The sequence below is a fragment of the Lontra canadensis genome, unplaced genomic scaffold (genome assembly GCF_010015895.1).
Source record: "Lontra canadensis isolate GAN:19392208 unplaced genomic scaffold, GSC_riverotter_1.0 scaffold17, whole genome shotgun sequence".
Taxonomy (NCBI): Eukaryota; Metazoa; Chordata; class Mammalia; order Carnivora; family Mustelidae; genus Lontra; species Lontra canadensis.
This window is the reverse complement of record NW_022631011.1, coordinates 24,235,154-24,260,879: the sequence shown is the minus strand read 5'-3', so window position 1 is coordinate 24,260,879 and position 25,726 is coordinate 24,235,154. Positions and strand designations below refer to the sequence as shown.

The 25,726-nt window shown below is 39.9% G+C and overlaps 1 protein-coding gene across 1 annotated transcript; it reads right to left on the bottom strand.

The window, feature by feature from the left end:
* Positions 1-342: 342 nt before the first annotated feature.
* CLUL1 (clusterin like 1) lies at positions 343-25,726 on the bottom strand. Its single transcript, XM_032859837.1, has 7 exons — positions 25,615-25,726; positions 24,350-24,498; positions 19,338-19,505; positions 16,963-17,395; positions 11,554-11,691; positions 3,877-4,091; positions 343-531 (listed from the first exon to the last, which is right to left on the bottom strand). Exons 1-7 carry the CDS (start codon positions 25,718-25,720, stop codon positions 343-345), a joined length of 1,398 nt encoding a protein of 465 aa, XP_032715728.1. The 5' UTR covers positions 25,721-25,726.

The window sequence follows — 25,726 nt, the reverse complement described above, 5'->3', positions numbered from 1 at the left end:
CAGTTTGTGTTACAATAACATATAAAAATTCCCATTTCATTACACTTCTATCACAATTTTGTATGTTTTTAAATTTATACATTTGATAGGCACACAATGCTATCTTGTCTTAATTTTTATGTCTTTGATGATCAATGAGGTTGAACACATTTTCTAGGTTTTTTTTTTTTTAAAGTAGGTTCCATGCCCAACATGGGGCTTAAAGTCGTGACCCTGAGATCAAGAGTCAGATGTTCTTCCGACCAAGCCAGCTAGGCACCCCTATTTTCCAGATACTTAAAAACTAGTTTTGTTGTCTTTCTCTTTTGTGAATCATCTATTCCAATCAACAAGGCACTCTGCTTACCAAGTTTTAAAATGTTTTTTAAAATGCTGCACAGCTTTCTCCAGCACATAGCTAATGAAGTTAGAACTCTCAGCACTTTCTTCAAGAGGGATCTTGAGTGTGAAGTTGGGGGAAGACAGATTGCTCAAGTCTATCATCGTGTCATCTTGTTTGGAAAAATTGCCTTCAGGAACATTTGGAACCACCTAAGAAGAAGGATTATGCAGCGAAAGATTACTAATCCCCAGTGCACATTCAGAATTAATTTAATAGCGCATGAGTCAGGATAGGCTAGGTTGTGCTGAGGTAACAAAGTAGCCCCAACATCCCAGTGGCTTCATACAGCAAACATTTATTTCTCACTTATGTTTCATGTCCATTTCAGGGAATCTGTATAACCTCTACGGCTCAGGGCCCTGGTTGACAGTGGCATGTCACCTCATGGTCGTAGTCCAAGGAACACCTGGCTTTCTCTGTGCCCTTGGCAGAGACAGAGAGTAGATCAGCACACACAAGCCCTGCACTATCTCAGTCTAGAAATAACCCCAGTCAGTCTTGATCACAATTCTTTGGCCGGAACTTGCCACACGGCACCACTTCGCAGCAAGAGTAGCTAGAAAAGATGAGTGAGCAGATGGAATATTTGGTGAGCACAACTGTCAGTGTCACAAACATGTCACAAACATTAATGCGATGCACCGAGTTTTATCCTGAGTTTTCCTAGGACAATTACAATTTAGGGTGGCATGTGTTTGTGAGAACCAGTCGTCTGAAAGTCACAGTGGTTGCTCTTAATGAATTTTCAAGTGCATATACTGTGATTGTAATCATTTAAATGAAACCGTACTGATATGCAAGTTGATGTAACCTCAAGAGAACTATTTTGAAAATGTTTTCAAAGAACCCCCTTATAAAAAAAAATTAAAAGAAAATATTAGGTCAAATAAAAACTGATAATTTCTCAATTCTAATTTATAAAGGAATAGCTAACAATGTTTCCCTTCCCCTTTTTTTTGGTGAATTTGACCCACATAAAAACTGCATAAAGCATTTTTGTCTAGCTTAATAAATAATTATAAAGCTAATACCGTGTAACTAGAACCTGAAGGGCATAACTTTTTTTACCTGCTGGAATTTATGTGTTCCTCTTCAGTCCTTGCTGTTTTATGGCTTTGCACTTTCTGTTACATGATGAAATAAGAGCTGTTTTGAGAAAAATAACTTTTACAGGTAGTTCAGCAAAGTGGTTAAGTCCAGAAACTCTGGAGAAGTGCTGCTTGGGCTTGAATCCTACCTAGTTCTACCGATTTCCTAGCTGTGTGACCTCAGACAAGTTGTTTAACTTCTCTGTGCCTCATCTGTAAAATGTGAAAAACAGTGCCTTGTAAGATCACTGAGATTATTAAACAGTCTGGTGTATGAAAAAAGTCCAAAAACATTGCCTAACACATAGTAAGTGCTCTTTAGTGACAATGATTATTAGAACAATATATCCCTGAAACCCACAATTTTATTTCATATGGAGATTTTTTATACAGAACTGCCTTTGTTATCAATATAAAGAATTTCCAGTAAATCAGTTAGTGTTACCCAGAGACACTAGAATAGAAGCAAACTGAACATAGAATGGAAAATACTGATGGCAATAAAAGCAATTAACTCTTGGCTGTAACTTTGAAAGCATTGCTCAAGTTTTTCTTCAAATCTTATTCTTCAAGACAAGACCTTTTCCTCATTAGCTGAAAGTCTGTATTTGTGAGGATGATCAGATAAACTGAATTATTTTACTCTATAGGGTATGATCTATCTAACGAAGGAAATGAATCAGAATCAGCAAGGATGGGAGGGTGGTTTTCAGAACCTTTTGAATGTGGTTGAGAGTTACAAATACATTTACATCATGACTCAAAAACACATGTCTTACATATATGTATACACATTTATACACATACATGCACATAATGGAAATGAAAGTTCCATGATATATGCACTTGACTTGTTAAATATAATGCACTCTCATATTTTCTCTCTTAGTTTGCCCTATTCTGTTTTGTTTGTTTGTTTAATGTGCTGGTTCTGACCGTCTAAACCTATGTCTCAAATCACACAGGGGCCACAGCTTTGCAGTCTGAAACAGACAGAACTACTAGCACACAGAATGTTATAGGTCAGATTCCCTGGAGGCAGAGCCTGAGACTGTGATGCAAGTGATTGATTAAGGTTGGTTTCAGGTGAAACTTTTGGGGGGATTAGGCAAGCAACACAGACAAAAGGGAAAAGCTAATCTAGGATGCGGCTTCAGGTGACCTCTGGCCTTAGTTTGATGCTGCAGGGAGCTCTTTTTTTTTTTTTCCAAATTCAATTAGTTAACATATAACGTATTAGTTTCAGAGGTAGAGGTCAGTGATTCATCAGTGAACCCACTGCTCATCGCATTACGTGCCCTCCTTAACGCCCTTCGCCCATTACCCCTGCCCCTCCAGCAACCCTCAGTTTGTTTCCTATGATTTAGAGTCTCTTATGGCTTGTCTCCCTCTCTGATTTTGACTTGTTTTATTTTTGCTGCAGAGAGCTTTTAAGTGGACCCTAAGGCAACCCTTTTGGAGATCTGGGGCCAGGAAGAACAGTGAGCAGCAGCACCAGCCAAAGTTGGTAAAAGGATTCCCGGGGATCTGGGTAAGGCACTGACATAACGTGTTGCACAAAATATTGCTTCTTTGGTTGATCTGCCTGGTGATTTCTGTATGCAGGTCTTGTTAGGAACCTGTCAATAACTAACCTGGTACACTTGTATGTTAACGTAATGCATGTTGTGGGAGTGGGGGTGGAGGCAATTGGTTAGAAGAGAAATTCGGTCACTGTTTCATGTTATGCAACAAGAGTTTTTGACTGATGGTGGGAGACATGGTCTAAGTGCCAATTAAGATAGCAATATGCTTTGATGTGAATATTAGTAGACAAATATCTTTAACTCTCAAGGTAAGTCAGCAGCTTTTTGTTTCAGAAACTCTTGAGAGCTAGAATGTACAGACTCTTGCTTTGGATAAGGAACCTATGCTGATAGCTTCACAAACATCTATTTTAAGGTATCCTACTATTAGTTCCATTTTTTCAGGGGGGAAAACTGAGACCAAGAAAGGTTACGGAACGTTTCCAAACTTATTCAGCTGCTAAGTATCAGGGTCAACATTTGAATTCATTGCTTCACCTGGAAATCTTCTCTCTTGAAAGTTACATTGGTCAGGTTTCTTCAAGTTTGCTTGAATCAGTTGAGTACATCCCTCTAGCCCTAAGTGGAACTGGCCATGTCTGGATTAGAAAGTATTTTGCATTTGTAATGGATTTTCCCTATAGAGTTTCTTGTTTCTAAGAATCATGCACACATTATATCAAGTCAGACTGAATACAGTCATTGTGGAAACATGAATATGCTCCCACAGCTTGTTTTCAAATGCAGATGTACTTAAGAAGTGAATTAACAGGGAAAAAAACAAAACAAAACAATGGATGCACATGTAGTCTCCTTTTCTGTTCTCGGGTCTCTCCATTACCTTTATGGAATTGGAGATGTTCTCAGTTGCTAGACTCTGGTTTGCAAGTTCAGCCACCCAGCCAAACTCCTCTCTCATCTTCTCCATCAGATATGCCGTGTCCTCTAGGTGATGCTGGGCCATCTGGAGAACCTGGGCATATTGCTGGTGGGATATGTTGACCAATTCGAGGGCCTCGTCCACTTTTGTGTGGAGGTCAGGTACATCAGGACAGTCTAGTAAAGAAGAAAGTAACGTGGTAAAGGGAAATGTCCATGCAATTTGGAGTTGGGTGAGGAGCGTTTAAATCCTGGCTCTTAAGCTATTTCTGTTTCTAGCCTTTGGACCTTCAGTGAGTTTTCAATGAGGTAAAATAGGCGTGAATGAAATAATACTGTGAAGTGCCTGCTCATTGGACAGACACACACTGGAGACTCAGCCAATGTTCCTTTTTTCTTCTCCTCCTTTCTGTAGTGCCTCTGAACGGTCATTAGGGCTACTCATTGATACTCTGATCAGGACGCCTGGGAGATTGTGCTTCCCGCCACCTTGAAGTTCAGTGGGGCCATCTTCAAGGTGATAGGTCTCACTTCCGGGGAAGCCTAAGGAACAGTTAAGGATATAGCACATTCCCTTTCTCCTGATGGCAGAACTAGGTTTGCTCCGTATAGTGGAGGCTGCGTTGCCCTGAGTGAGAGGGGTAGCAGGGCCTTTGCTCAAACTGTAACTGACATGGTACACGGTGAGAAATCAATCTTTGTGCTGACAAGACACTGTGATTCTACAGCTCTGTGCTGTATTGCATAATAGCCCCTCTGAACCGAATCAGGATTCTAGGAATTTACACAGCTGCTGATGAGTGGCTGGATACTGTGGAAAGATTATCTGAAAATCATGGAAGTGTCTATGTGTTAGGGTGTTGAAGATCATCAGAGGTTGTTGTTGTGGAGAAAAGACCACAGACTCTTTACAGTATGTCTTTAACTGTTTACCAAAGAGCCATGCCTTCAGGAGGACAGGGGCAGGAGAGAATCCACCAACCAGAGCTGGGTAACTATGTCATCTGAGGTTTCTTTTGGATACTTAAGATATAACACAAGATTCCCTGGCACCTCATACATTTTCATATAATTTTGAGATCTTCAGGAGAGGGAGCTCCTTGTACTTATAAGTAAACAAATTTGAGGCACCTGGTGGCTCAGTCGGTTGAACATTTGGCTCTTGATTTCAGCTTAGGTCATGAGCTCATGGGCTGTGGGATAGAGCCCCGTGTGGGGCTCCTTGTTTGGTGGGGAGTCCACTTGAAAAATCCTCTCCCTCTGCCCCTCCCCACGCTCACACGCTTGTGTGCACTTTCACTTTCTCTCAAAATAAATAAATCTTTAAAAAAAAATTTGCAGTAACATGCATTGGGAAAGTGATTCAAGATAACATTTTGACAACAAAGGGAGTCACAGTCAACGAGATGTAGTATACACTTGCGGGCTGCCTGAGTGGGTCAGTCAGTTAAGCATCCAAATCTTGATTTCAGCTCAAGTCATGATCTCAGGGTTGTGAGATTAAGCCCCATGTCCTAAGATCTCTTTCTTCCTCTCCCTTTACCCCTCCCCACCAGTCTCTCTCTTCCTCTAAAAACAAATAAACAAAAAGATATGGTATACATTTAAGAAGAGTTTGAATATTCTTTTAAAATGTCTTCACTGGCAACTTCAGAGTTGTTAACTTTTACAATAGTAATAAAAATATACATATTGTAATGACAGGGGAAGAAGATGGTGGTTGCCTCATGATTTAGGCAAGAAGAATTCTACAAAGGACACTCATTTCTTCTTTTAGAGAGTACCACCCAGGAAAAAAAGATTTTCATGGAACAAAGATGAAACTTCATGCAAAATAGAATCACATGGGAAAGGAAAAAGTACAACTATATTCACAGATGATGTGATCTTGTATACAGAAAGTCCTAAAGAGTACAAATACACAGAAAACTATAAGAACTAATAAACAAGTCAGCAGAATACAAGATCAGTATTGTATTTCTATACAGTATGAACAAACCAAAAATGAAATTAAGAAAATAATTGCGTTCACAATTGCATTAAAAAGAATGAATTGCTTATGAAAAAAATTTAAGTGGAAGATTTATACACTGTAAACTAAAAAACATCTTTGAAAGAAATTAAAGATTTAAATAAATGGAAAGACATTTTGATGGATTGGAAGACTTAATATTGTTAAGATGGCAGTACTCCACAAGTTGATCTATAGATTTAATATAATTCCTATCAAATTCCCTGATGAATTTCCTCTCTACAGACATTGATAAGCTGATTCCAAAACTTATGGGGAAATACAAGGAACCCAGAATAACCAAAACAACTCTGAAAACAAAAAAAAAAAACAGGGATACCTGGGTGACTCACTTGGTTAAGCATCTGCCTTCTGCTCAGGTCATGATCCTGGGGTATCCAGGATAGAGTCCCACATCAGGCTCCCTGGTTGACAGGAAGTCTGCTACTCCCTCTGGCCCTCACACCCTTACTGCTCTCTCTCTCTCTCTCATTCTCTCTCAAATAAATAAGTAACATCTTAAAAAAACAAACAAAAGGGACGCCTGGGTGGCTCAGTTGGTTAAGCCACTGCCTTCGGCTCAGGTCTTGATCCCAGGGTCCTGGGATCGAGTCCCACGTCGGGCTCCTTGTTCAGTGGGGAGCCTGCTTCTCTCTCTGCCTCTGCCTGCCGCTCTGCTTGCTTGTACTCTCTATCTCTCTCTCTGACAAATAAATAAATAAAATCTTAAAAAAATAAAAAAATAAATAAATAAAAACAAACAAACAAACAAACAAAAACCCTAAAGTTGCACCTCTCACACTTGCCAAAACTTCCTACAAAGCACAACAGTTAAGACAGTGTAGCATGGGCATAGGATAGACATATAGATCAATGGAATAGAACTGAGAGTTGAAATAAACCCTATTTGCTGTTAATAAATTTTCAATAAGGATCCCAAGATAATTCAGCGAGGGAAAGAACAGTCTTTTTAAGAAGAAGAACTGAGACAACTGAATATCCACTGCAAAAGAGAGAAACTGGATTCCTACCTCACACCATACAAAAATGAACACATGGACTAAATATGTAAGTCTTATAGGTGAAACACGTGTAAATCTATGTGACCTTGGGTTAGGCAATGGCTTCTTTAAAAAAAAAAATTTATTTATTTGAGACAGAGCAAGTGAGGTGAGTGGGGGGAGGGACAGAGGGAGAGGGAGAGAATCTCAAGCAGACTCCCCACTGAGCACAGAGCCTCATGTAGGGCTCTGTCTCATGACCTGAGATCAAAACCTGAGCTGAAATCAAGAGTCAGATGCTTAATGGACTGAGCCACCCAGGAACCTCAGCAATGGCTTCTTAGATGTAGCATCAAAATACAAAAAAGAAGAAACAGATAAGTTAGACTTCATTGAAATGAAAAATTTTCATACTTCAAAGGACACCATTCCAAAAGTAAAAAGGCCGCATGTGGGAATGGGAAAAAATATTAATAGATAATATATCTGATAAGGGTTTAGTATCTAGAATATATAAAGGACTCTTACAACTCAATGATAAAAAGACAAATAACAAAATTAAAATATGGGCAAAGGATTTGAGTAGACATTTCTCCAAAGGAGATACACAAATGTTCACATGGTAGTAGATAGGTGTCCAACAGCAAGAGAGAAGTTTTGTGTTTGTTTTTTTTTTTAAGATTTGATTTATTTGAAAGAGAGAGAGAGTGAGTGCGAGAGAATGAATGGGGAGGGGGCGCCTGGGTGGCTCAGTGAGTTAAAGCCTCTGCCTTCGGCTCAGGTCATGATTTCAGGGTCCTGGGATCAAGCCCCGCATTGGGCTCTCTGCTCAGCAGGGAACCTGATTCCCTTCCTCTCTCTCTGCCTGCCTCTCTGCCTACTTGTGATCTCGGTCTGTCAAATAAATAAATAAATAATCTTAAAAAAAAAAGAGAGAGAGAGAGAATGAATGGGGTGGGGAGGGACAGAAGCAGACTCTCCTCTGAGCATGGAGTCCACTGCTGCTGTGGGGCTGGATCCAGGACCCCAGGATCACCTCCTGAGCCGAAGGCAGATGCTTCATGGCCTGAGCCACCCAGATGCCCAAGAACAACCTTTCATTTATAAGCACATGTCAAGCCTCCACTTTGGTCATGTTTGCCAATGCCTCATTCACTAAGGACAGACCCATGGCTAAGCCAGATTTATGGACTGGAAAAATAAAAATATATATATATAATAAATATAAAATATAAAATAAAATCTCTCTTGCTGGAAGTAACCACAAATTACTATGATAATTTTGTGTTTAATCTGCTATACATACATCCCCTTCTGCCTAGGAGAGTTCCCAGTTTATGCCTATCGTTCTTAAGTAATTGTTTATATACCCACATCACTTTCAAGAGAGATCTAGTTTAACTGATAATTATATGGTCTTCTATAACAAAATGGGCAGAAGACAGAAGTTCCTTGGTATAAATCCACGTGCCTATCACTTATATTAAGAAATGAAATATCACCTAAACAGATGAAGCCCCCCACTCTGCCCCTCCCACATCAAAAGCCCTCTCTGTCCTCTCAAAGGGAAACTACTATTTTGAATTTGGGTGTATATATGCAGTACTAGTAATTGATATGGGAGAAGAGGAAAAGAGTCACAGCAAATATGTTTAAAATCAAGACCAAAAATGTATGGTAACTAGTGGGAAAACAAAAAAGATTTATGATGTTTTGGAAAATATTTATCAAATATAATATTTATTTATTATAAGATTTATAAGATCTTACATCTATAATTGTAGCTATGTGCTCTTAGAACAAGGGAAGAATCAAATGCTGATTGAAGAGACAAAATTATTGTTTGGCAAAATGTAGAAGAGTTGTTTGTAATAGCAAAACATGGAAGCAACTTAAATAGACTTCAGGGGAATGGATAAATTGTGATATGCCCACACAGACTATGGAGCAGTGAATTAATGAATTAGAACATGTATTCACATGGCTAAATCTTACTAACTATACTGTGACAAGCCAAGTTGCCAAAGAACAGCTAAGCAATAATATTTTACATTGTTAAGAAAAATTACCCCAAATTTGGAAATAGGGGCAGAAGAATGGCTGCATTCTTTTCAACGTTATATACAGCATTGTCCAAGAGACCCACCTAAAGCCTCTTTGATTCGCTAGGGAAATGACCTTTTGTTGGGTTTACCATTTACTGGTGCTCAGCACCAAATTCTGTGTGTTTAGATCAACATTCTAAATAGAAAAGTTGCAAGTGATTTTTGTCCAGTAGAGATATAAATTATTTTGGTCGGATAGAAAACATCACTGCAAAACTTACTGTTTTATTGCCCGTTAGAAGAGTAACTAATTTTATATTTAATTTTGCAATCTAACTTCCACATTCTATCTTTGACTATAAATTCTCCAGTCTCTCCTGTACTCCTTAGAAACAGCTTTACCACTTTGCGGATTCCCTCATTAATAGGATAAATTCATCTTGACACATGCTCATTTTATATTTGTATGAGTCATAGTTTTAAACTTAAAAATCATGCTTTAATAATATAAAATTAAGAACATGCAAAACATTGTTATGTGTGTTGTGTGTGTTGTATATACATGTGATAACAGTATAAAGAAAAGTAAAGGAATAATAAACACTAAATTCAAAATAAGTTTCCTTTCTGGGGGGATAAGAAGATATGATCTGGAAGGAACACAGAGGGGGCTTCATCTCTTTGGGTAATGTTTTCTTTCTTTCTTTGACAGACGGAGATCACAAGTAGGCAGAGAGGCAGGCAGAGAGAGAGGAGGAAGCAGGCATCCTGCTGAGCAGAGAGCCGGATGTGGGGCTCGATTCCAGGAACCTGGGATCATGACCTGAGCTGAAGGCAGTGGCTTTAACCCACTGAGCCACCCAGGCACCCCAATGTTTTATTTCTGAATCCAGTTGTAGGCATGTGGGTTTTTGTTCTTTTATCCTCTATACCGTTATAACAAAATGCATTTTATAATGAAAGCTTTAAGTTGTGTGGGAACGCAATAGAGCCCCCTTTCTTTGATGTTCTATCTATGCAGCTGCCAATTCACGTTTCATGCCTTCTGTGTTATCCGATGTGCACTGTAGCTAACGCAGTCCAATGTATATTGATTATCCAAGGCATTTGTACTATATTATCTGATTTCTTCCATATTTTTTCCAGTTGTATTGACCAATAATTGACATATCACTGAGTTTAAGCTGTACAATGTGATGCTCTGATTTACATATATTGTGAAATAAGTATTGCAATAGGCTTAGCTAATATCCATCATGTCATAGAGATAAAACAGAAAGAAAACAAAATTTCTCCTTGTGATGAGAATTTAGGATCTACTTTGTTACCAGCTTTCCCGTACGTCACACAGCAGTGTTTAGCGAGAGTCATCCTGCCGTAGCTTACCTGCTTCAAACCTCTTTATCTTAGAACTGGATGCTTGTACCTCGTGACTGCCTTCCTCTGATTCCCTCTCCCCATCTTCTGTATGATTTTATGAAAGGAAGAGATTAGTCATCAAAGCTTTTAACTGGATGAAAGGAAGGTAATGCTATGTAGATGGGATGTTTGAGTGGGACTGTTTTTGTAAGTGATCAGGGTATTTGTGCGTATTTTTCTCTTATAAGAACTTCTGTTTCTGCATGCAACCTTGTAACCGTGACTTGAAAAGCAAAACCTTTATTGTACAGTGACTAATATAACACAATAAAAACTAAAAAAAAAAAAAGCAAAACCCTAAATAATGAAAATCATTAGTATGGTAGACATTTCATGTAATCTGCAAAACACCCGTGTAAAATAGACACATTCTTTCCATTCTCCTTGTGATGAAACAGAGGTGCAGAGTCACTGAATCAGTAAATCAGGAGAAATAACAAAAAGGCCCAGTTTATACTCAGCCTTCTGGCTTTTCAGCAACTCCTTTGGGGCTTTAGCAAGGTAAAAAGCAGAAGCATGGGGATCAAAATCTCTTGGCTTTTGTGAGAAAATGTGTTGGGGGGTGGCCGTGGTGGGTGGGAGGGGTGACTTTAGTTATCCTTTAGGGAAAGGAGAGGAGGGGAGGGAAGGAGGGGGGATAGGGAGGAGCCAGGGGAGAGAAGGATTTCTTACTTCTCTTGGCCAGGTCTGGGAGGGGAAAGTCTATGTGGTTTCTGAGGAGGAGCCACTTTACATATTTAAATACTAATTAGTAATTAACCCACCAACTGGAAAGAGTTAATATCATTAAAAAAAAAAAACAACACTCACTTGGCTAATAATTTGTTTATATAATGGAAGGATTGCTTCCATTGGGGGGCTTGCTTTTTCCTTGCAGTAAGAAGAAAGGAGTGCCCTAATTTGCTCCTACCTTCTCTTTTGCACACATTTAACCATAAAAAATGTCACAGCAGCAATGATGAAATCTTAAATAAGAGAAAAGGCGAGTTGGCCTACTTTTGAATAATAAAAGTTTATAAACCTACACTGAGCACCCCCAGACAGCAATAAGCATGCAAAATAGTGCTCAAAGTAAAGTAGATGAACCCATGATGCTTGTAAAAGTGAGATTTTGGCCTCTGACCAGAATAGCATTGAAACGCTGGAAAATAATAAGTGTTTACCTTCCCATAGGTAATCCTGACATTTTTGGCATCTGGCATGAAACTGGAAACATTCTGACAAATTCTGGCCAAGTTCTCCACACAGTCCTCTGTCCTGCACAGGCGACACCTTTGAATTCAGGCTTCCGTGGTTAGAATCTGCAGGTAACATAGTGTTTGCACATTAATGTCATTAGAGTCTGTACTTTTTCTTTAAGATTTTATTTATTTATTTATTTATTTATTTAACACAGAGAGAGAGAGAGAGAGAGAGAGAGATCACAAGTAGGCAGAGAGGCAGGCAGAGAGAGAGGGGGAAGCAGGCTCCCTGCTAAGCAGAGAGCCCCATGTGGGGCTCAATCCTGGGACCCTGAGATCGTGACCTGAGCCAAAGGCAGAGGCCTAACCCTCTGAGCCAGCCATGCGCTCCTAGAGTCTGTATTTTAAAGGCGTGGACATGATGTCATTTCTTTTTCTCACCAGTTCTTTCAAAATCTTTCTGTATTCCATCATAGGAGGGCATATAGTGGCAACCATTTGCTAGGACAATTTGACATCTATTAAAAATTGCTTATATTCTTTGATCCAACAATCACATTACTATGATTATTTGTATATGTCCCTCCTCCCCCCAAAAAGATTAATGCATATAATTTTTATTTTCTGGAAGGAATCATGAAGAATCTTTTGGAAGAGATAACTGGTGGGGTGAGAGAAGGCAGCTTTCATTTGTTTGTTCTATATTTGAATTATTTTAAGTTTAGTGTCATTATTATTTCTGATGTCAATGGATTAAATAAGGGATTGTGGGCCACTTTTCCCTTTGGATTTCTTTCTATTTAAAAATTTTCTGATACTTATTTCAATTTTTTAAAGCTATAATTGGGAAGTACATTGGAGTTTCAGTGATACTGGTAATGTCTGTTTCTAAAGCTGGGTGGTAGGCGTTTCCTTTCTTACTATTCCTTTTGTATTTCATATGTATAATGTTATGGTTGATGGATCAAAGATTTGGGAAAACATCTAAAGCAACTTTTGAGAGACCCTTTTCTTTTTCTGGAAGAATTAATAATTTATATGAAAAAATGATGTAAAAAAACTCTGTCCAACAGAAAATTGACACTTCTCAGTGTCAATGTTTCACATTTATTAGGATACATTTATTATTAATTTACCACATTTTAAAATGAAACATTTCATTTTGAGATGAATTGTGATGTCTGCTGCTTAAAAACCCGAGGCCCTGGTTAGATCATGTGGTGTGTAAGGCAGCCATCTCCTTTGGTTGACTACAAAGTTGTGGCCTCCCAACTGCCTTCCAGAACCGTCCCTGTGGAATTGGTGGCATCCCCTGTCACCACCCCCGCCCCCAGAGTGCCTGTGAGGAGTTCTGCTACAGAGCTTATCTCTAGCTTTATGTACTATTTGCTCTCTTATCCTCTCTGTTAGACTCCCCCCTCCCCCCACTGAGGGAAGGAATTGGTCCTGTCATTTGAAATCATGCTGTTCTTCTGTACCTTCTTCTGTCATTTTGCTCACCATATGGTAATGGAAATAACGTAATTGCCCAGGGATCTGTTTTCCTTTCTCTGGACTGAGCTCCTGAAAGTCAGGGGCTGTGTTATAATCATTGTCTTATTCTCAGCATCTTGATCAATATCTGGTATGTAGATCAGGGATGACAAATTCCAGGGCCATCTGATACCAATTTCTCATCCTGTGACATGGCAGTAACCCATCCCAGAACCTCCAGACCCCTCTAGGCAGCTCCTTCTGGTGCCATCACTCATATCAACCATCTACTCTCCCAACCTGCCTCTGTCTCCCTGCCCCCACTCATAGGGAAAATTAAAGTCAGCAAATGCTCTCTAAGGTTGGATTAGAACTCATATCTCCTGGTGTCTGGCACTGTACCAAGCTACTACATCACACAGTTTTATTGAACATAATCTTATCTATCCTTTCCAGGGATTTATAAGGCAAGAGAGGACAACTACAAGAGCTATTTTACTCTTTCAACAGATTCAGGAGTTGAGGTTTAGAAAGATCAAAGTAGGAAAGAAATTCTCCCATATGAAGACTAAAATGAAACCATACTAAATAAAAAGATTGAAAACCAAAATATTTCAGATTTTTTTTTTCTAAGTAAGCTCCAGGCCCATCATGGGGCCCAACACAAGACATGACTCACAACCCTGAGAGCAAGACCTTAGCTGAGATCAAAAGTTGGATTCTTAACCAACTAAGCTACCCGGGTGTCCCAATGTTTCATATTTTTACTATTACTTCTTTTCTTTTAACGGTGTTCATTATTCAATTTTAGCTATTTTTCTAATTTTAGCTCTTAGGACAATCTTGATAAATGAAGCCCATCCATGAAGGTTGTCAGAAAACACAGTGATCACTCAGTCACTATTGGGCATTGTAACTGACAGGAGGCTTGTATTCGTTCCCTGTTACTGTTCTAACAGATTACCACAAATTTAGTAGCTTGGAATGACACCAGTGGTTTTCTGGTTCTATAGGTCAAAAGCTTGAAATGGGTCTCACTGGCCTAAAATCAAGATGTTGCCCACAATTTGCTTTTCTGGAGGCTCTAGGGGAGAATCTGTTTCTTTGCCTTTCCAATTTCTAGAGGCCAACTAAAGTCCGTGGCTCCTGGGCCCCTTCCTCCACCTGCAAAGCCAGCAAAGTAGGGCCAAGTCCTTCTCATCTCTATAGATTCTATTCTGCCTCCCTCTTCCACTTCTAAGAATCCCTGTAGCCACATGGATAATTCAGAATAATGTCCCTATTTTAAGGTCAGCTGACAAGCAACCTCAATACCATCTACAAACTTACTTTCCCCTTGTCGTGGAACACAACATATTCACAGGTCCTGAGGATTAGGGTGTAGATATCTATGGGCAGCTAGTAATCTGTCTACACAGGGCAAAGCTCAAAATGTCCTCTCTTTAGGCAGATTTTCCAGGAGTGTTAGGTTTATGGTTCACCTAGAAAAGTAACAGAAACCGCTTGCAAATACCCTAGAGCCCTTGTCTGACTCTTCTTGATAAATAGTTCACAGGTGCTCATCGGAGAAGAGAAGCTCCTCTGCGGAGCTACCTGGGCACTGAATGGTTAGGGGAGGGATAGCAGAGGAAAAAGAGTATAAGGGTGGGACATGGGCTTTTTTGTTTTTGTTTTTCCTGTTTGCATTTACATTTCCTTTGCATGACAGGGCACTATGATATGTGGGTCTCCTTCAAGGTGGAGGCTGTGCAGAGGGCCAGCTGAGCCGGGACTGGTTCTGGGCTGTGAGAATGGGGAGGAAACTGGGGCAGAACTGGTGGAAACCTGCGTTATTAGTCTGTGGGGTGGGAGGGAATTGCAATGATTAGGAAGTTATTTCGATTTCAAAGTGAATGAATCACTCTACACTCCTGTGCACGTTTGAATGCAGCAACCCACATATAAGGTTGTACGCAATGTGAAAGATGGGGGTCATTATTTTGTTCTAATGAACACATTTCGAATATTATCCCCCAACAATTGCCATCTGTTTAAAAGATCAGGCAAAAATAATTTAATATCACCCCAGCATTGATCTATTTAGTCTACTGCATTGATGCTTTTCCTGAATATTGGAAACCTTAGAATAGAATACCAGAGAAAACATCTGACTTACAAGAAAGTCTTCCAGACCCTGAAATAGAACCCAAAAAGGATTCCAGTAATGATGGCTGTTCTCTGCTCAGGAAACAATGGTACGGGAAGGATGTCATGTATTGTTTTTTGGCTTCAGTTTCTGGTACTGTGAGGTAGGTCCCTTCTGGATAGAGACCAGTGGTGCAATGTCATGGTAATTTTGAGAATTTCATTCAGATGTTGTCAGGTACAGTTGATATAATTAGGGGAAATAGCTAGAAGGAGCCCATTTCTTTCTACATACAAAAAGCTGTGAGTTGGGGCACCTGGGTGGCTCAGTGGGTTAAAGCCTCTGCCTTCGGCTCAGGTCATGATCCCAGGGTCCTGGGATCAAGCCCCACATTGGGCTCTCTGCTCAGCAGGGAGCCTGCTTCTCTCCCTCTCTCTCTGCCTACTTGTGATCTCTGTCTGTCAAATAAATAAATAAAATCTTTAAAAAAAAAAAAAAGCTGTGAGTAATTAATATATACAACTTGGAGAGTTTGGAGAGAAGTATAAACCCATGAAACCATCAGCACAGTCTATGCTATAAACCTATCCATCACTTCCAAAAATGTTCTCCTGCCATCTTATTATTATCATCATCATCATTATTAAGAATGCTTAATGTAAGACCTACATTTCTTGTGAAATTTTTAAGTATGCAGTACTGTGTTTGTAACGATAGACACTATCCTGCACAGTTGGACTTCTAAGTTTAGGACTTACTCATCTTGCATAACAGGAACTTTGTACTCTCTGACCAATATCTCCTCATTCTCCCTCCACTCAGCTCCCAGCAACCCCATTCTACTCTCTGCTGCCATGACTTTGACTAGTTTAGATTCCTCATATAAGTGGTATCATATAGCATCTGTCCTTCTGTGTGTGGCTTGTTTCAGTCAGCATAATGTCCTCCAGGTTCATTCACGTTGTTACAAATGGCAGGATTTCTAGAGGGAGCCCACATTATTTTTCATGTCAGAGGGGAGCATTCTTTCCCGTGGGCTTATGGTCCATAAGACATAAGTCTAAGGAAATGTACATCCTACCTTGGCCCCCCAAGCAGCTCTCATTTCTGAGATGCTGTTTCCCAGCCACTCCACAGAAGCCCAAGGAAGCTATCTCCTTCTGCCTGAGGACACACAGCAGCATTATGCTTCCAATGTGGAATATCTTGGGGGCATGTTTGGCATCGGTAGAAGGCAATTCTTATCCTTTACTGATATTCTGGTTTCTGTAGTTTTGGGTTTGTCAGTGAGCATCTTCTGTGATTTTATGCATAAATGTTACAATTTAAGGGATTGGCAGTGAGACTCGGAGGAGGCTGTGGAGAGCACTCAGCGTGACCTGGTTCATACGGGACACCAGGCTCCTAACCAGACTGAGAGTGGAGGAGTCTAGACTGATTTTAAAGAAACCCCCTGATGTTCAAGCAGAAAAGAGCTCAGCATATCTACATGACTTTCAATAAAGGAGGCAACTGTTCTGTTCAACTTCTCACGCTGCTAACATTTTCTTTCTCAGCTTTGAAAATTTGCTTTAAAAAGATACCAGCCCCTCAGGACTCTTGACAATGATGGAGGAGGGATGGTGTTTGGCAGACTTCAAAGCTTCCTCTAAGAGGCTCTGAAACTGATACCTCATAAATTGTCACTCTCAGAAACACTGAACAATGACTTAGAAATGTCTAGTATTTCCAAAAGTAAACAAAGCTTGACCTTAGTATTGACATCTAAGTAAAGCTGAGCTTTTAATACTTGCCTTTGCCTTGTTTTGGTAAATCCTCTATTGTATTCAGTGTCTCCGTGATTGTTGTGCTGATACTGTGATAAATAGAGAGACTGAAATTATAAAACAGCTGGAAGAAGCTGGGAATGTCCCAGCTTTGCACGGGATCCGCTGTTGCCCTTGGCTCTTGGGATAAAGCTGGAAGAAAGTTAGGCTGCATTAAGTCCGTATCTGACATGAAATATGATTGAAAATTCTGGTCAAATTCTTGCTGCATCTGTTTGAAGACGTTAAGACTTCTGTTAAAGAGAAATCTCACATCCACAGTCAGCTGGCTGAACACATTCTCTATTTGAGCCATTTGTGCATCCTCCTCAATGAACTTTTCACCCACAGGGAGATCTTTTTCATTATCCTCATGAAAAGGAAACAGGTATTGATATATCTTCCTGAAAAACTGTTCGACCTATGGGGTGGACGACAAAAATGGAATAAGAAATTAATTTCCTTTCTGGATCATTTCTTTTTTTTTAAATCGATTTTATTTTATTACTTCTAAATGGAAAAAATAATTGACATGGACCATTTCTTACTGTAGATTTTGAAGTCAATTTACACTGGTCATTCTAAATCAAAAACAATTCTGGGCAAGCTAGGAAATGGTGACTCCTTTTAAGATAATTTATTACCACTCTTGTATCTTTGACTTTGATTGTGGAAAGAGGATCTGACATTCTTCCCAAGGCCTAAAAAGGCCAAATTTTCAGTATTGCTGACAAGCCACACCTGATATACTGGCAGTGGTTGGGATGCTGTGGTCTAAGTGGAACAGTCTAGGTTTCCCCAAAACTCTGAAAAAGGCTCTTGTCTTTTACCTCTGTCTTAGGGTTTGGGCTGGAGGTTGGTTTGTTTCATTCAGTGGAATGTCATTAGTGACTTTATGGTCTCTTCTTTCTTGTCTCATAAATTAGTCCATGAAAAGGAAAAGATAAACACATTCATGCTATATTATAGATGCCTGATAGAGTTAAATAGGTTACTTAGGGACGGTTATATATTAGTAGTGATCAAAGCCTTCCCTGGTTATTGTCAAAGAAATGAAGCTCTAATTGTAGAATTTTTACACTCAGTGGAAGAATTTTTCAGCAGTCACACCATGCTCTCCATCTATATGGTGCCTAATTTCATGCCAGACCACAGTTGCCCTTATATGGTAGTGATGTGGCATGTTGACTGTTATGGAGCATACCAACTAACATCAAACACTAGCATCCCAGTCCTGTTCAAAGAATTCTCCAGGAACTCTTAGATTACTCATGCCTTCCTCAAAAAGTAATCTGGGTTGATTGTCTGCCCCTCTCTCTGCCAGCTATTTCCCTGAATCCATCCACAAACACAAACCTTAAAGCCCCATGAAAGTTTCATAAAATCACACAACTGGCATAGTCAGGAATGGTTCCCAAATCTCCTGCCTTCCAGCCAGTGCTCAGTCCACCATATTCTGGTATAGTGGAGAGTGACTGAAGCTATAAAAACAGAGCAGATGCAATTAACAGTGGAGGCAAATTAACTTAGCAAATGAATTGTCCTAGGGGTTGCTCCCTCTATAATTGGGTATGGCACTGCCAAGTCAGGAACATCCTCTAATTAGTGCATGCTCTGATATGGAGAGGGAGACTTCACTGCCTTTCATCTTGAGCTCTCTTCTTGAAAGGAAGAGAAATTCAGGCCAATAGGAGCCTGCCATGGGGCAGAACTCATCCTATTCAGGTCACCACCCTCTGTGATTCCCTCTGCCCAGATGATAGCCAAAGGGAACAAAAAGAAAACATGCCAGTCCTACGAGACTTGTGTAGGTATGGCTAAAGAGGACGTGAACGTGTGCATATGTGTGTATTTCCAGAAGAGGGCAAGCCTATCGAAAGAAAGATTCAGGAGGCTGAAAATGTCTTCAAATGTTTTGCCTCCAGGGGAAAAAATTCAAGCAGGTTGAAATCAGAGACTATGATACTATTATTCAGAATTCAATTCAGCATTTATTAGATACCTACAATGCTTACATGAAGACAGATAACATATTATGGTCCCTGGCCTCAAAGAGCTTACAATCGAGTGGGAACATGTTCACAAATAACAAGAGGCAGGAAGATTCAGAATATTGCTAACAGAGACACATACAGTGTCATTATAGGGAGAGACAAACACTGAATGGCTATTTGATCTGATAAGTTGAATGTACGTAGGGGGTTCATACATAAGCAAGCATGAATGTTAGATTCTAGATTGTAAAAGGCTAATATCAGGTCAGGCATCTCTATTCTAAATAGTAAAATAAATTAATTTTTAAGAATTAAACTGGAGTAGGTACTTTCAGAATTCTGAAACCTTGAGCTCTATTTTTCCCTTACCGTATTTTTCACAGAGGCCCAACTAGGTTGGCAGGTTGTGTAAAATCTCCGGCAGTCATTCTCCAGGCAAGTCTTGCATTCATCCCAGGAGCCTGTCAAAGACACCTGACATAGGCTTTCTTCTTCTTCCAGATGTTCCTGCACTTCATTCATGACTTTCAGGGCTTCCTAATTAAAAAGAGAAACAAACATCCTATTTTCATCTCATAATTCTCTGTGTGTACCATAGCTGATTTTTTAAAATATGCATATTCTGATGTACTTCTTCATTCTTTCTTCGGGCCCCTGGCTGCTGGCAGACATTAAATCTGCCTTTCTGTTTGATTAAGAAACAAGCACTGTTTGATCCCTACTAGGGACTTTAAATCTTCTCCATCTATCCATTCGTGCATTCAACACCTATTTCTTGGGTACTTGCGAAGGGACAGACTTTGCATTAGATGTGGGTGAACCATGACATGGTCCGTCTCTGGAGGACGACTATAATTTACTTGTGTGCTTGTCTGTCTCTACATCTAGTTCTTGGAAGACGTGGAAAGTGGGCTTTAAAGCTTATAGAGCTTACAAATGTATTTCCCTTATTTATGCTGCCTTTAATTTTTGTATGTGCTTAAACATTGCACGAAAGTACAACTCTTATATATCAAATCAAATCTGCCCAGCAAGTTACACTTTAATTGCAGAGATGTTGTGTTATGGGGGCAGAGGTGGGGGCACGGTGGTGGTGGTGGTGGGGGCACCGGTGGTGGTGGTGGGGGGGGGGGCGATCTTTCTTCTCGTCTGTATTCCAAGTTCTCCCCCTCGTGGTGCCTTGCTGAATGTGTCCAGGTCCCGCTCTGGGTGACAAGGAATCCGGCAGAAGGGACACCTGCCTCTGAGAATCTCAACCCTGCCCCAGGACCTCCCTCAAGGCCAGCACCCCTGCCTAGACCCCTGACCTCCTTGCATGTGTAGACTTTTTTTTTAAAGGAAATTTTTTAAGATTTTATTTTTTTTATTTGACAGAGAGAGAGGGAGAGAGAGAGAACACAAGCAGGGAGAGCAGCAGGCAGGGTTGGGAATAGCAGGCTCCTGGCTGAGTGGGGAACCTGATGCAGGGCTTGATCCCAGGACCCCGGGATCATGACCTGAGCCAAAGGCAGATGCCCAAACAACTGAGCCACCCAGGTGCCCCCCACATGTGGACTTCTGAAGACTGGCTCCCTTCAAGCCTGAGACTTAGTTCAGGGGACTGACAAGGTATAATGGATTCCTTCATCACCCAGTCTCAGGGCTAACAGTGACTCCCTTAAGTGAAAAACACACAAGGGAGCAAAGTTCATGTACTTAAAACCAATTTAGTATGCATTTTTACCTAATGGAAAAGAAAAAGAAATTACCCTTCCCAGTCATTAACATTCCAAAGAACCATGTGAGCACCGAGAATCTTTTGAGGATTTTTCTTAACTCCTTGGGCATTGCAGAACAATTTTGGATTCCTACATCTTCTCAAGAAAGATACCCCACCATGGGAGGAAACAATACTGCCCACATTTCCTAAGTCAGTCCCAGTTTTAAATATCCTCTTCATTGTCACCATAAACCAAAACCCTACTATTTCCAATTCTAAACTACACTTGCTGTGTACCTTTGGGCAAATTACTTAACATCTCTGAGCCGCAATATCTTCCTTAGCAAATAGGAATAGCGATAGGATTTGCCTCTTAAGGCTTTGTATTAAGTGAGATAAGCAAGCAAGCTACCTAGTATGTTATTATCTGTTTCCTTCCACTCGCCTCCAAGAGCACAACAAATACCAGTCACCAAATCACCTGTCCCAAGTTTTGGTAGTGAAATGTTGTGGCAGAGGAAGATCTCTGGTTTAGGAATGCCCTGCCCATTCCTTTTGTTTCCCCCCTAGATGTCCCACCCAGTGACTCTTCCTATAGTTTACAGTGTGTCAAAGTCCCATATAAATTTGGTGTGAGGTTCAAATCACTTTATGCCCCACCCCCGGGGATTCCCACTTTTAGTTAGTTTCAGATGTTCTCAATAAGTATCAGTAGGGAGGGGCTGTGGAGGGGTCCATGATGACACTGGGTCCCCTTAGGGTAGGTGGTGCTCTGTGCTGGGAGACTGGGGGCACCAATCTCATATTTGCTAAGTCATAATTTATCTAAAATATCCTTTAACCTCACTTTAAAGTAATTTTAGGGAGGGAGACTCAGAGTTAAATGGGTTTTTCCATTTTTTTTAAATTTTATTTTTTATAAACATATATTTTTTTTTTCCCCAGGGGTACAGGTCTGTGAATCTCCAGGTTTACACACTTCACAGCACTCACCATAGCACATACCCTACCCAATGTCCATAACCCCACCCCCCCTCTCCCAACCCCCCTCCCCCCAGCAACCCTCAGTTTGTTTTGTGAGATTAAGAGTCACTTATGGTTTGTCTCCCTCCCAATCCCAACTTGTTTCATTTACTCTTTTTCCATTTTTAAGTAGACTTTTTGAGTGTCCACACCTTAACTGAACTGACATTTGCTTAGCTGACCCACCCCTAACTGGAGCATTCTTTTCATAGTTTTATATCCTTGGCTTTTGGGGAGGCTGAGGAAAGGGAGAAAAACAAAGCCACTGGGTCCCAGAGACAGACAAGCGCTGCCCGCTGACTTTCTCCCCAGTCATTCATTACAGTGCTGGATTACGACGTTCATGAACATCATGAGCCTCAGTTTCCTTAGCTGTAAAGTGAAAGTAATGGGTTACACAGATGTTGGAAGGATTACATGTGATACTGTGTTTTTTTAAAGGGGCTTTAAATGCTATCGAGTGTCATTATTCCCAGGGACAGCTCACAAGCCCACTGAGGAAGAATCCAGCTCTGGGGGCTTCCAGAATTTCCTCATAAGGAGCTATTTTCAGTTTCAGTACTTAACACTATTGAACTATAACACATAAAAATGGTTAAGATGGTTGATGTGATGTTATGTGTATTTTACCACACCTACAACTTTTTAAAGATAAAATTTAAAGGTAATTGACTCTCAAGTTAAAATTTAAAATATTTTCCAAATTATTTCTGTTATAGTTTTGATTTATTCTTTAAGGGTAACGTTGGAAAATAATTTTAAAAAATAATTGAAGTGTTTTGAATGTTATGTTCATTGTTAATGGTATTAAACTGGGAGCCATACAATGTTCATAATTTAGAAACATTTTAAGGTTTGTACTGTAACATATGAACAATTTTTAACAGTCCCTGTGGACATTTGGATGTATAATCGACCCTTAAAAACATGGGTTTGAATGCATGGGTCCACTTACATGTAGATTTTTTTTTGATAAATACAAGACAATACTGTAAATGTATTTTCTCTTCTCAATGATATCCTTAATATTCCCTCCTTTATTGTAGGAATACAGTGTATAAGGGAAATAACACACAAAACGTGTTATTTGACTATGTTATTGGTAAGGCTTCTGTCAACGATAGGCTATTAGTAATTCAGTTTGGAGGAAGTTAAAAGTTACATGCAGATTTTTGACTGGAGGTCAGCACCCCTTTCCCCTGCATTGTTCAAGAGTCAACTGTAATGTGTATTTCCCTTTGCTAAGGTACATAGTTTGAACTGCAGTGATTAACTAGAGGCATTTGAATAAAGAAATGGATTAGGCTGAGGTACTATTGAGTATACACTAGGACTGTCTTGTGGTGCCATCGCAAGTCATCAACTGCTCAGTAGGACCCTGGGGAAGTGGGGCCCTCCACATTCCAGGAGCATAGACACCGGTTCCCTTTCTCTTTATTCCCTTGAAGCTCATTGCAATGAATTGCCAATTTAAGAGGATGCAGGTAAAGTGATCCTTTTATTATCTAGTTTTAACTAGACTAGCCTTCACTAAATGGACAAGTGGTTTTAAAAGATTCCTGAAAAAAAATATCTAGCAGATTAAAAAATATGAATAATTTCAGCTCAGATAGACAAGAAGCAAATGGCAGAGCTGATACTTCTTCATTATAAGCGCTTTTTTGGTCACGTGACAAAGTAAAACTGTGATCTAATTAGATCTGGGAATCCGCTAAAAAATTTCAGAATATGGGCCACCTGGGTGGCTCAGTGGGTTAGACCTCTGCCTTCAGCTCAGGTCATGATTTCAGGGTCCTGGGATTGAGCCCCTCATTAGGCTTTCTTCTCAGCGGGGACCCTGCTTCCTCCTCTCTCTCTGCCTGCCTCTCTGCCTACTTGTGATCTCTCTCTGTGTCAAATAATGAAATAAAATCTCTTTAAAAATTCCAGAGGGGCTCCTGGGTGGCTCAGTGGGTTAAAGCCTCTGCCTTCAGCTCAGGTCATGATCCCAGGGTCCTGGGATCAAGCCCCGCATCGGGCTCTCTGCTTGGTGTTGAGCCTGCTTCCCCCTCTCTCTCTGCCTGCCTCTCTGCCTACTTGTGATCTCTGTTTGTCAAATAAATAAATAAAATCTTTTAAAAAAAGTAAAAAATAAAAAAATTCCAGAATACTATCTAGAAGATTATTTGAAATATGGACTGAATACCTACTCTGGCAAGTGAGGAACCTCACCCTTGAGATGTTAATGATAACAATTCATGTGTGTAATTTATAAATAAATTAATGTATATAAATTTAGGAGTGAATGCTAATAATTTTAGTAATAGGGATGGGAGATCAAAAACCTTTGGAAACCACAGAACTAGCCAGAAATTTCTGTGACACTTTTGAATCAATGCCCCAAGTCAGAAGGAACTAAGATAAAGTCTTTTTAAGAAACTAGCACTTCCCTAACAGACAAATCCCCCAAATTCCTGGATTTGGAGTCCTGCAAAGGTCTATTCTGCCAGGACTGTGTTCTTAAGAAATTTGAAATTTCCTCAAACTTTTCCTCTACTGAGAGCTGCTGTCCAAAAGATCCATTATTAGGGGAAAGAAGTAATTTATCAATTGCACTAAGAAATACAATATTTATGGTCTAGCTATATTTAAGAACAGGTGTTATTCTCAATTACTGTACCTGCTTTTCTTCTCTGCATTTCTTCAGGGTTTTCATCAGATTGGTATGTTCCTCCTCTCTTCTTTCCATCATGATTTTCATCTGCTTCATACCAATCAAAGCCTTCTTCACCTCTTCCTCTACATGTATGTCTCCAGCCTCAGAAAAACCTAAAAGATATATTGTAGTTTTTTCCTTTGAGATCTGATTAGATTACAATGTATTAGAATTACAATGAATTCACCAACTTTTCACCTCAGACTTTTACCACATCAGACTCTGAAAGCAGATGACAACAAATCAGCTGTCAGCTGCCGCATGGACACAGCTGCCACATAGAGGATACCTTCTATTCCTTGCTTCTGAACTAGACGAGTCAGAGTTCACTTAACCTCATTCTTGTCATTTTCCTCAGGGCCTTTTTCCATGTATCCTTTTTTTTCCTTTCACTTAAAACTCAAGTGTGTTATATTAGAAAAATATTGAAATCTTCTTCACAGACTATTTATATTAAATGCCCAACTGGGAACCTCAAACACAGTGAACAATTTCCCGTTCTTTCAGCTTTAATTGCCTCTCCAGGAGGCATCAAACCTAGAAAGTATCTCATTAATGCAAGATTCTTTAATAACCTACTGGACATCTCTTACACAACTTTAATAAGCCTGTAGTGGGCATGAAATTCATTATCATTCTCTCTTTGCAGTAGTCAATATGGCTTCCAAAGGAGCTTATGCTTGCTTCCAAATTTAATATTACACATCCCTAAAGCGACATTTTAACTAATATATTTTTCTAAATGTTCAGTACTCAAAGCATGTACTATCAAGCAAAGGTCACAAGTTAAGGAGCATAGACCAACCAGATTCGATGTCATTATAACCCGTTCTTCCACTATGTCAAGAATAACTACACAGATTACTTTAATTGTTTAAATTTTTCAAGTGCTAGAAAAGAATTTCACTGTTCATTAAAACTGTGCTTAGAGGACACCAAACATCTGGATGATACCAAGAAATGCAGTCCAAAAGTTGGCAAGTTTTATCTGTATGATAGCAAACATCTGGATATGTGAACCTTCTCAGATACTTGACTGGAATTTTCTATTTTTATTCCAGATGTTTGGCGTCATGTCTACTTGGTTTAAGTGCTTAGAGAACATCTCACTGTGAAATTAGAAGGCCGAAATGAATACAGTTATGTCTCAACTGTAAATCACCGCAAATGGCAGCAGGACATGCAAACAGGCAAACAGGACACAGCACAGATAAAGAAACCAAACTTACCCTTCAGGTTTCCATGGATATCGGTTTTGTCCTTCCAAGTAGGCGCACAGTGACAATCTTTCAACCATAGCAGATACACAATAAACACCAAGAGTGATGGCTTCATGTTCCT

Bases quoted from the DNA above. Each gene is read 5' to 3' on its own strand.
- CLUL1 (XM_032859837.1), bottom strand. From the start codon at position 25,720: ATGAAGCCATCACTCTTGGTGTTTATTGTGTATCTGCTATGGTTGAAA. The intron at 24,499-25,614 runs GTAAGTTTGGTT...TATATCTTTTAG, and splicing joins TATCCATGGAAACCTGAAGG to GTTTTTCTGAGGCTGGAGAC. The intron at 532-3,876 runs GTAATGGAGAGA...CCTTCTTCTTAG, and splicing joins ACATCTCCAATTCCATAAAG to GTGGTTCCAAATGTTCCTGA.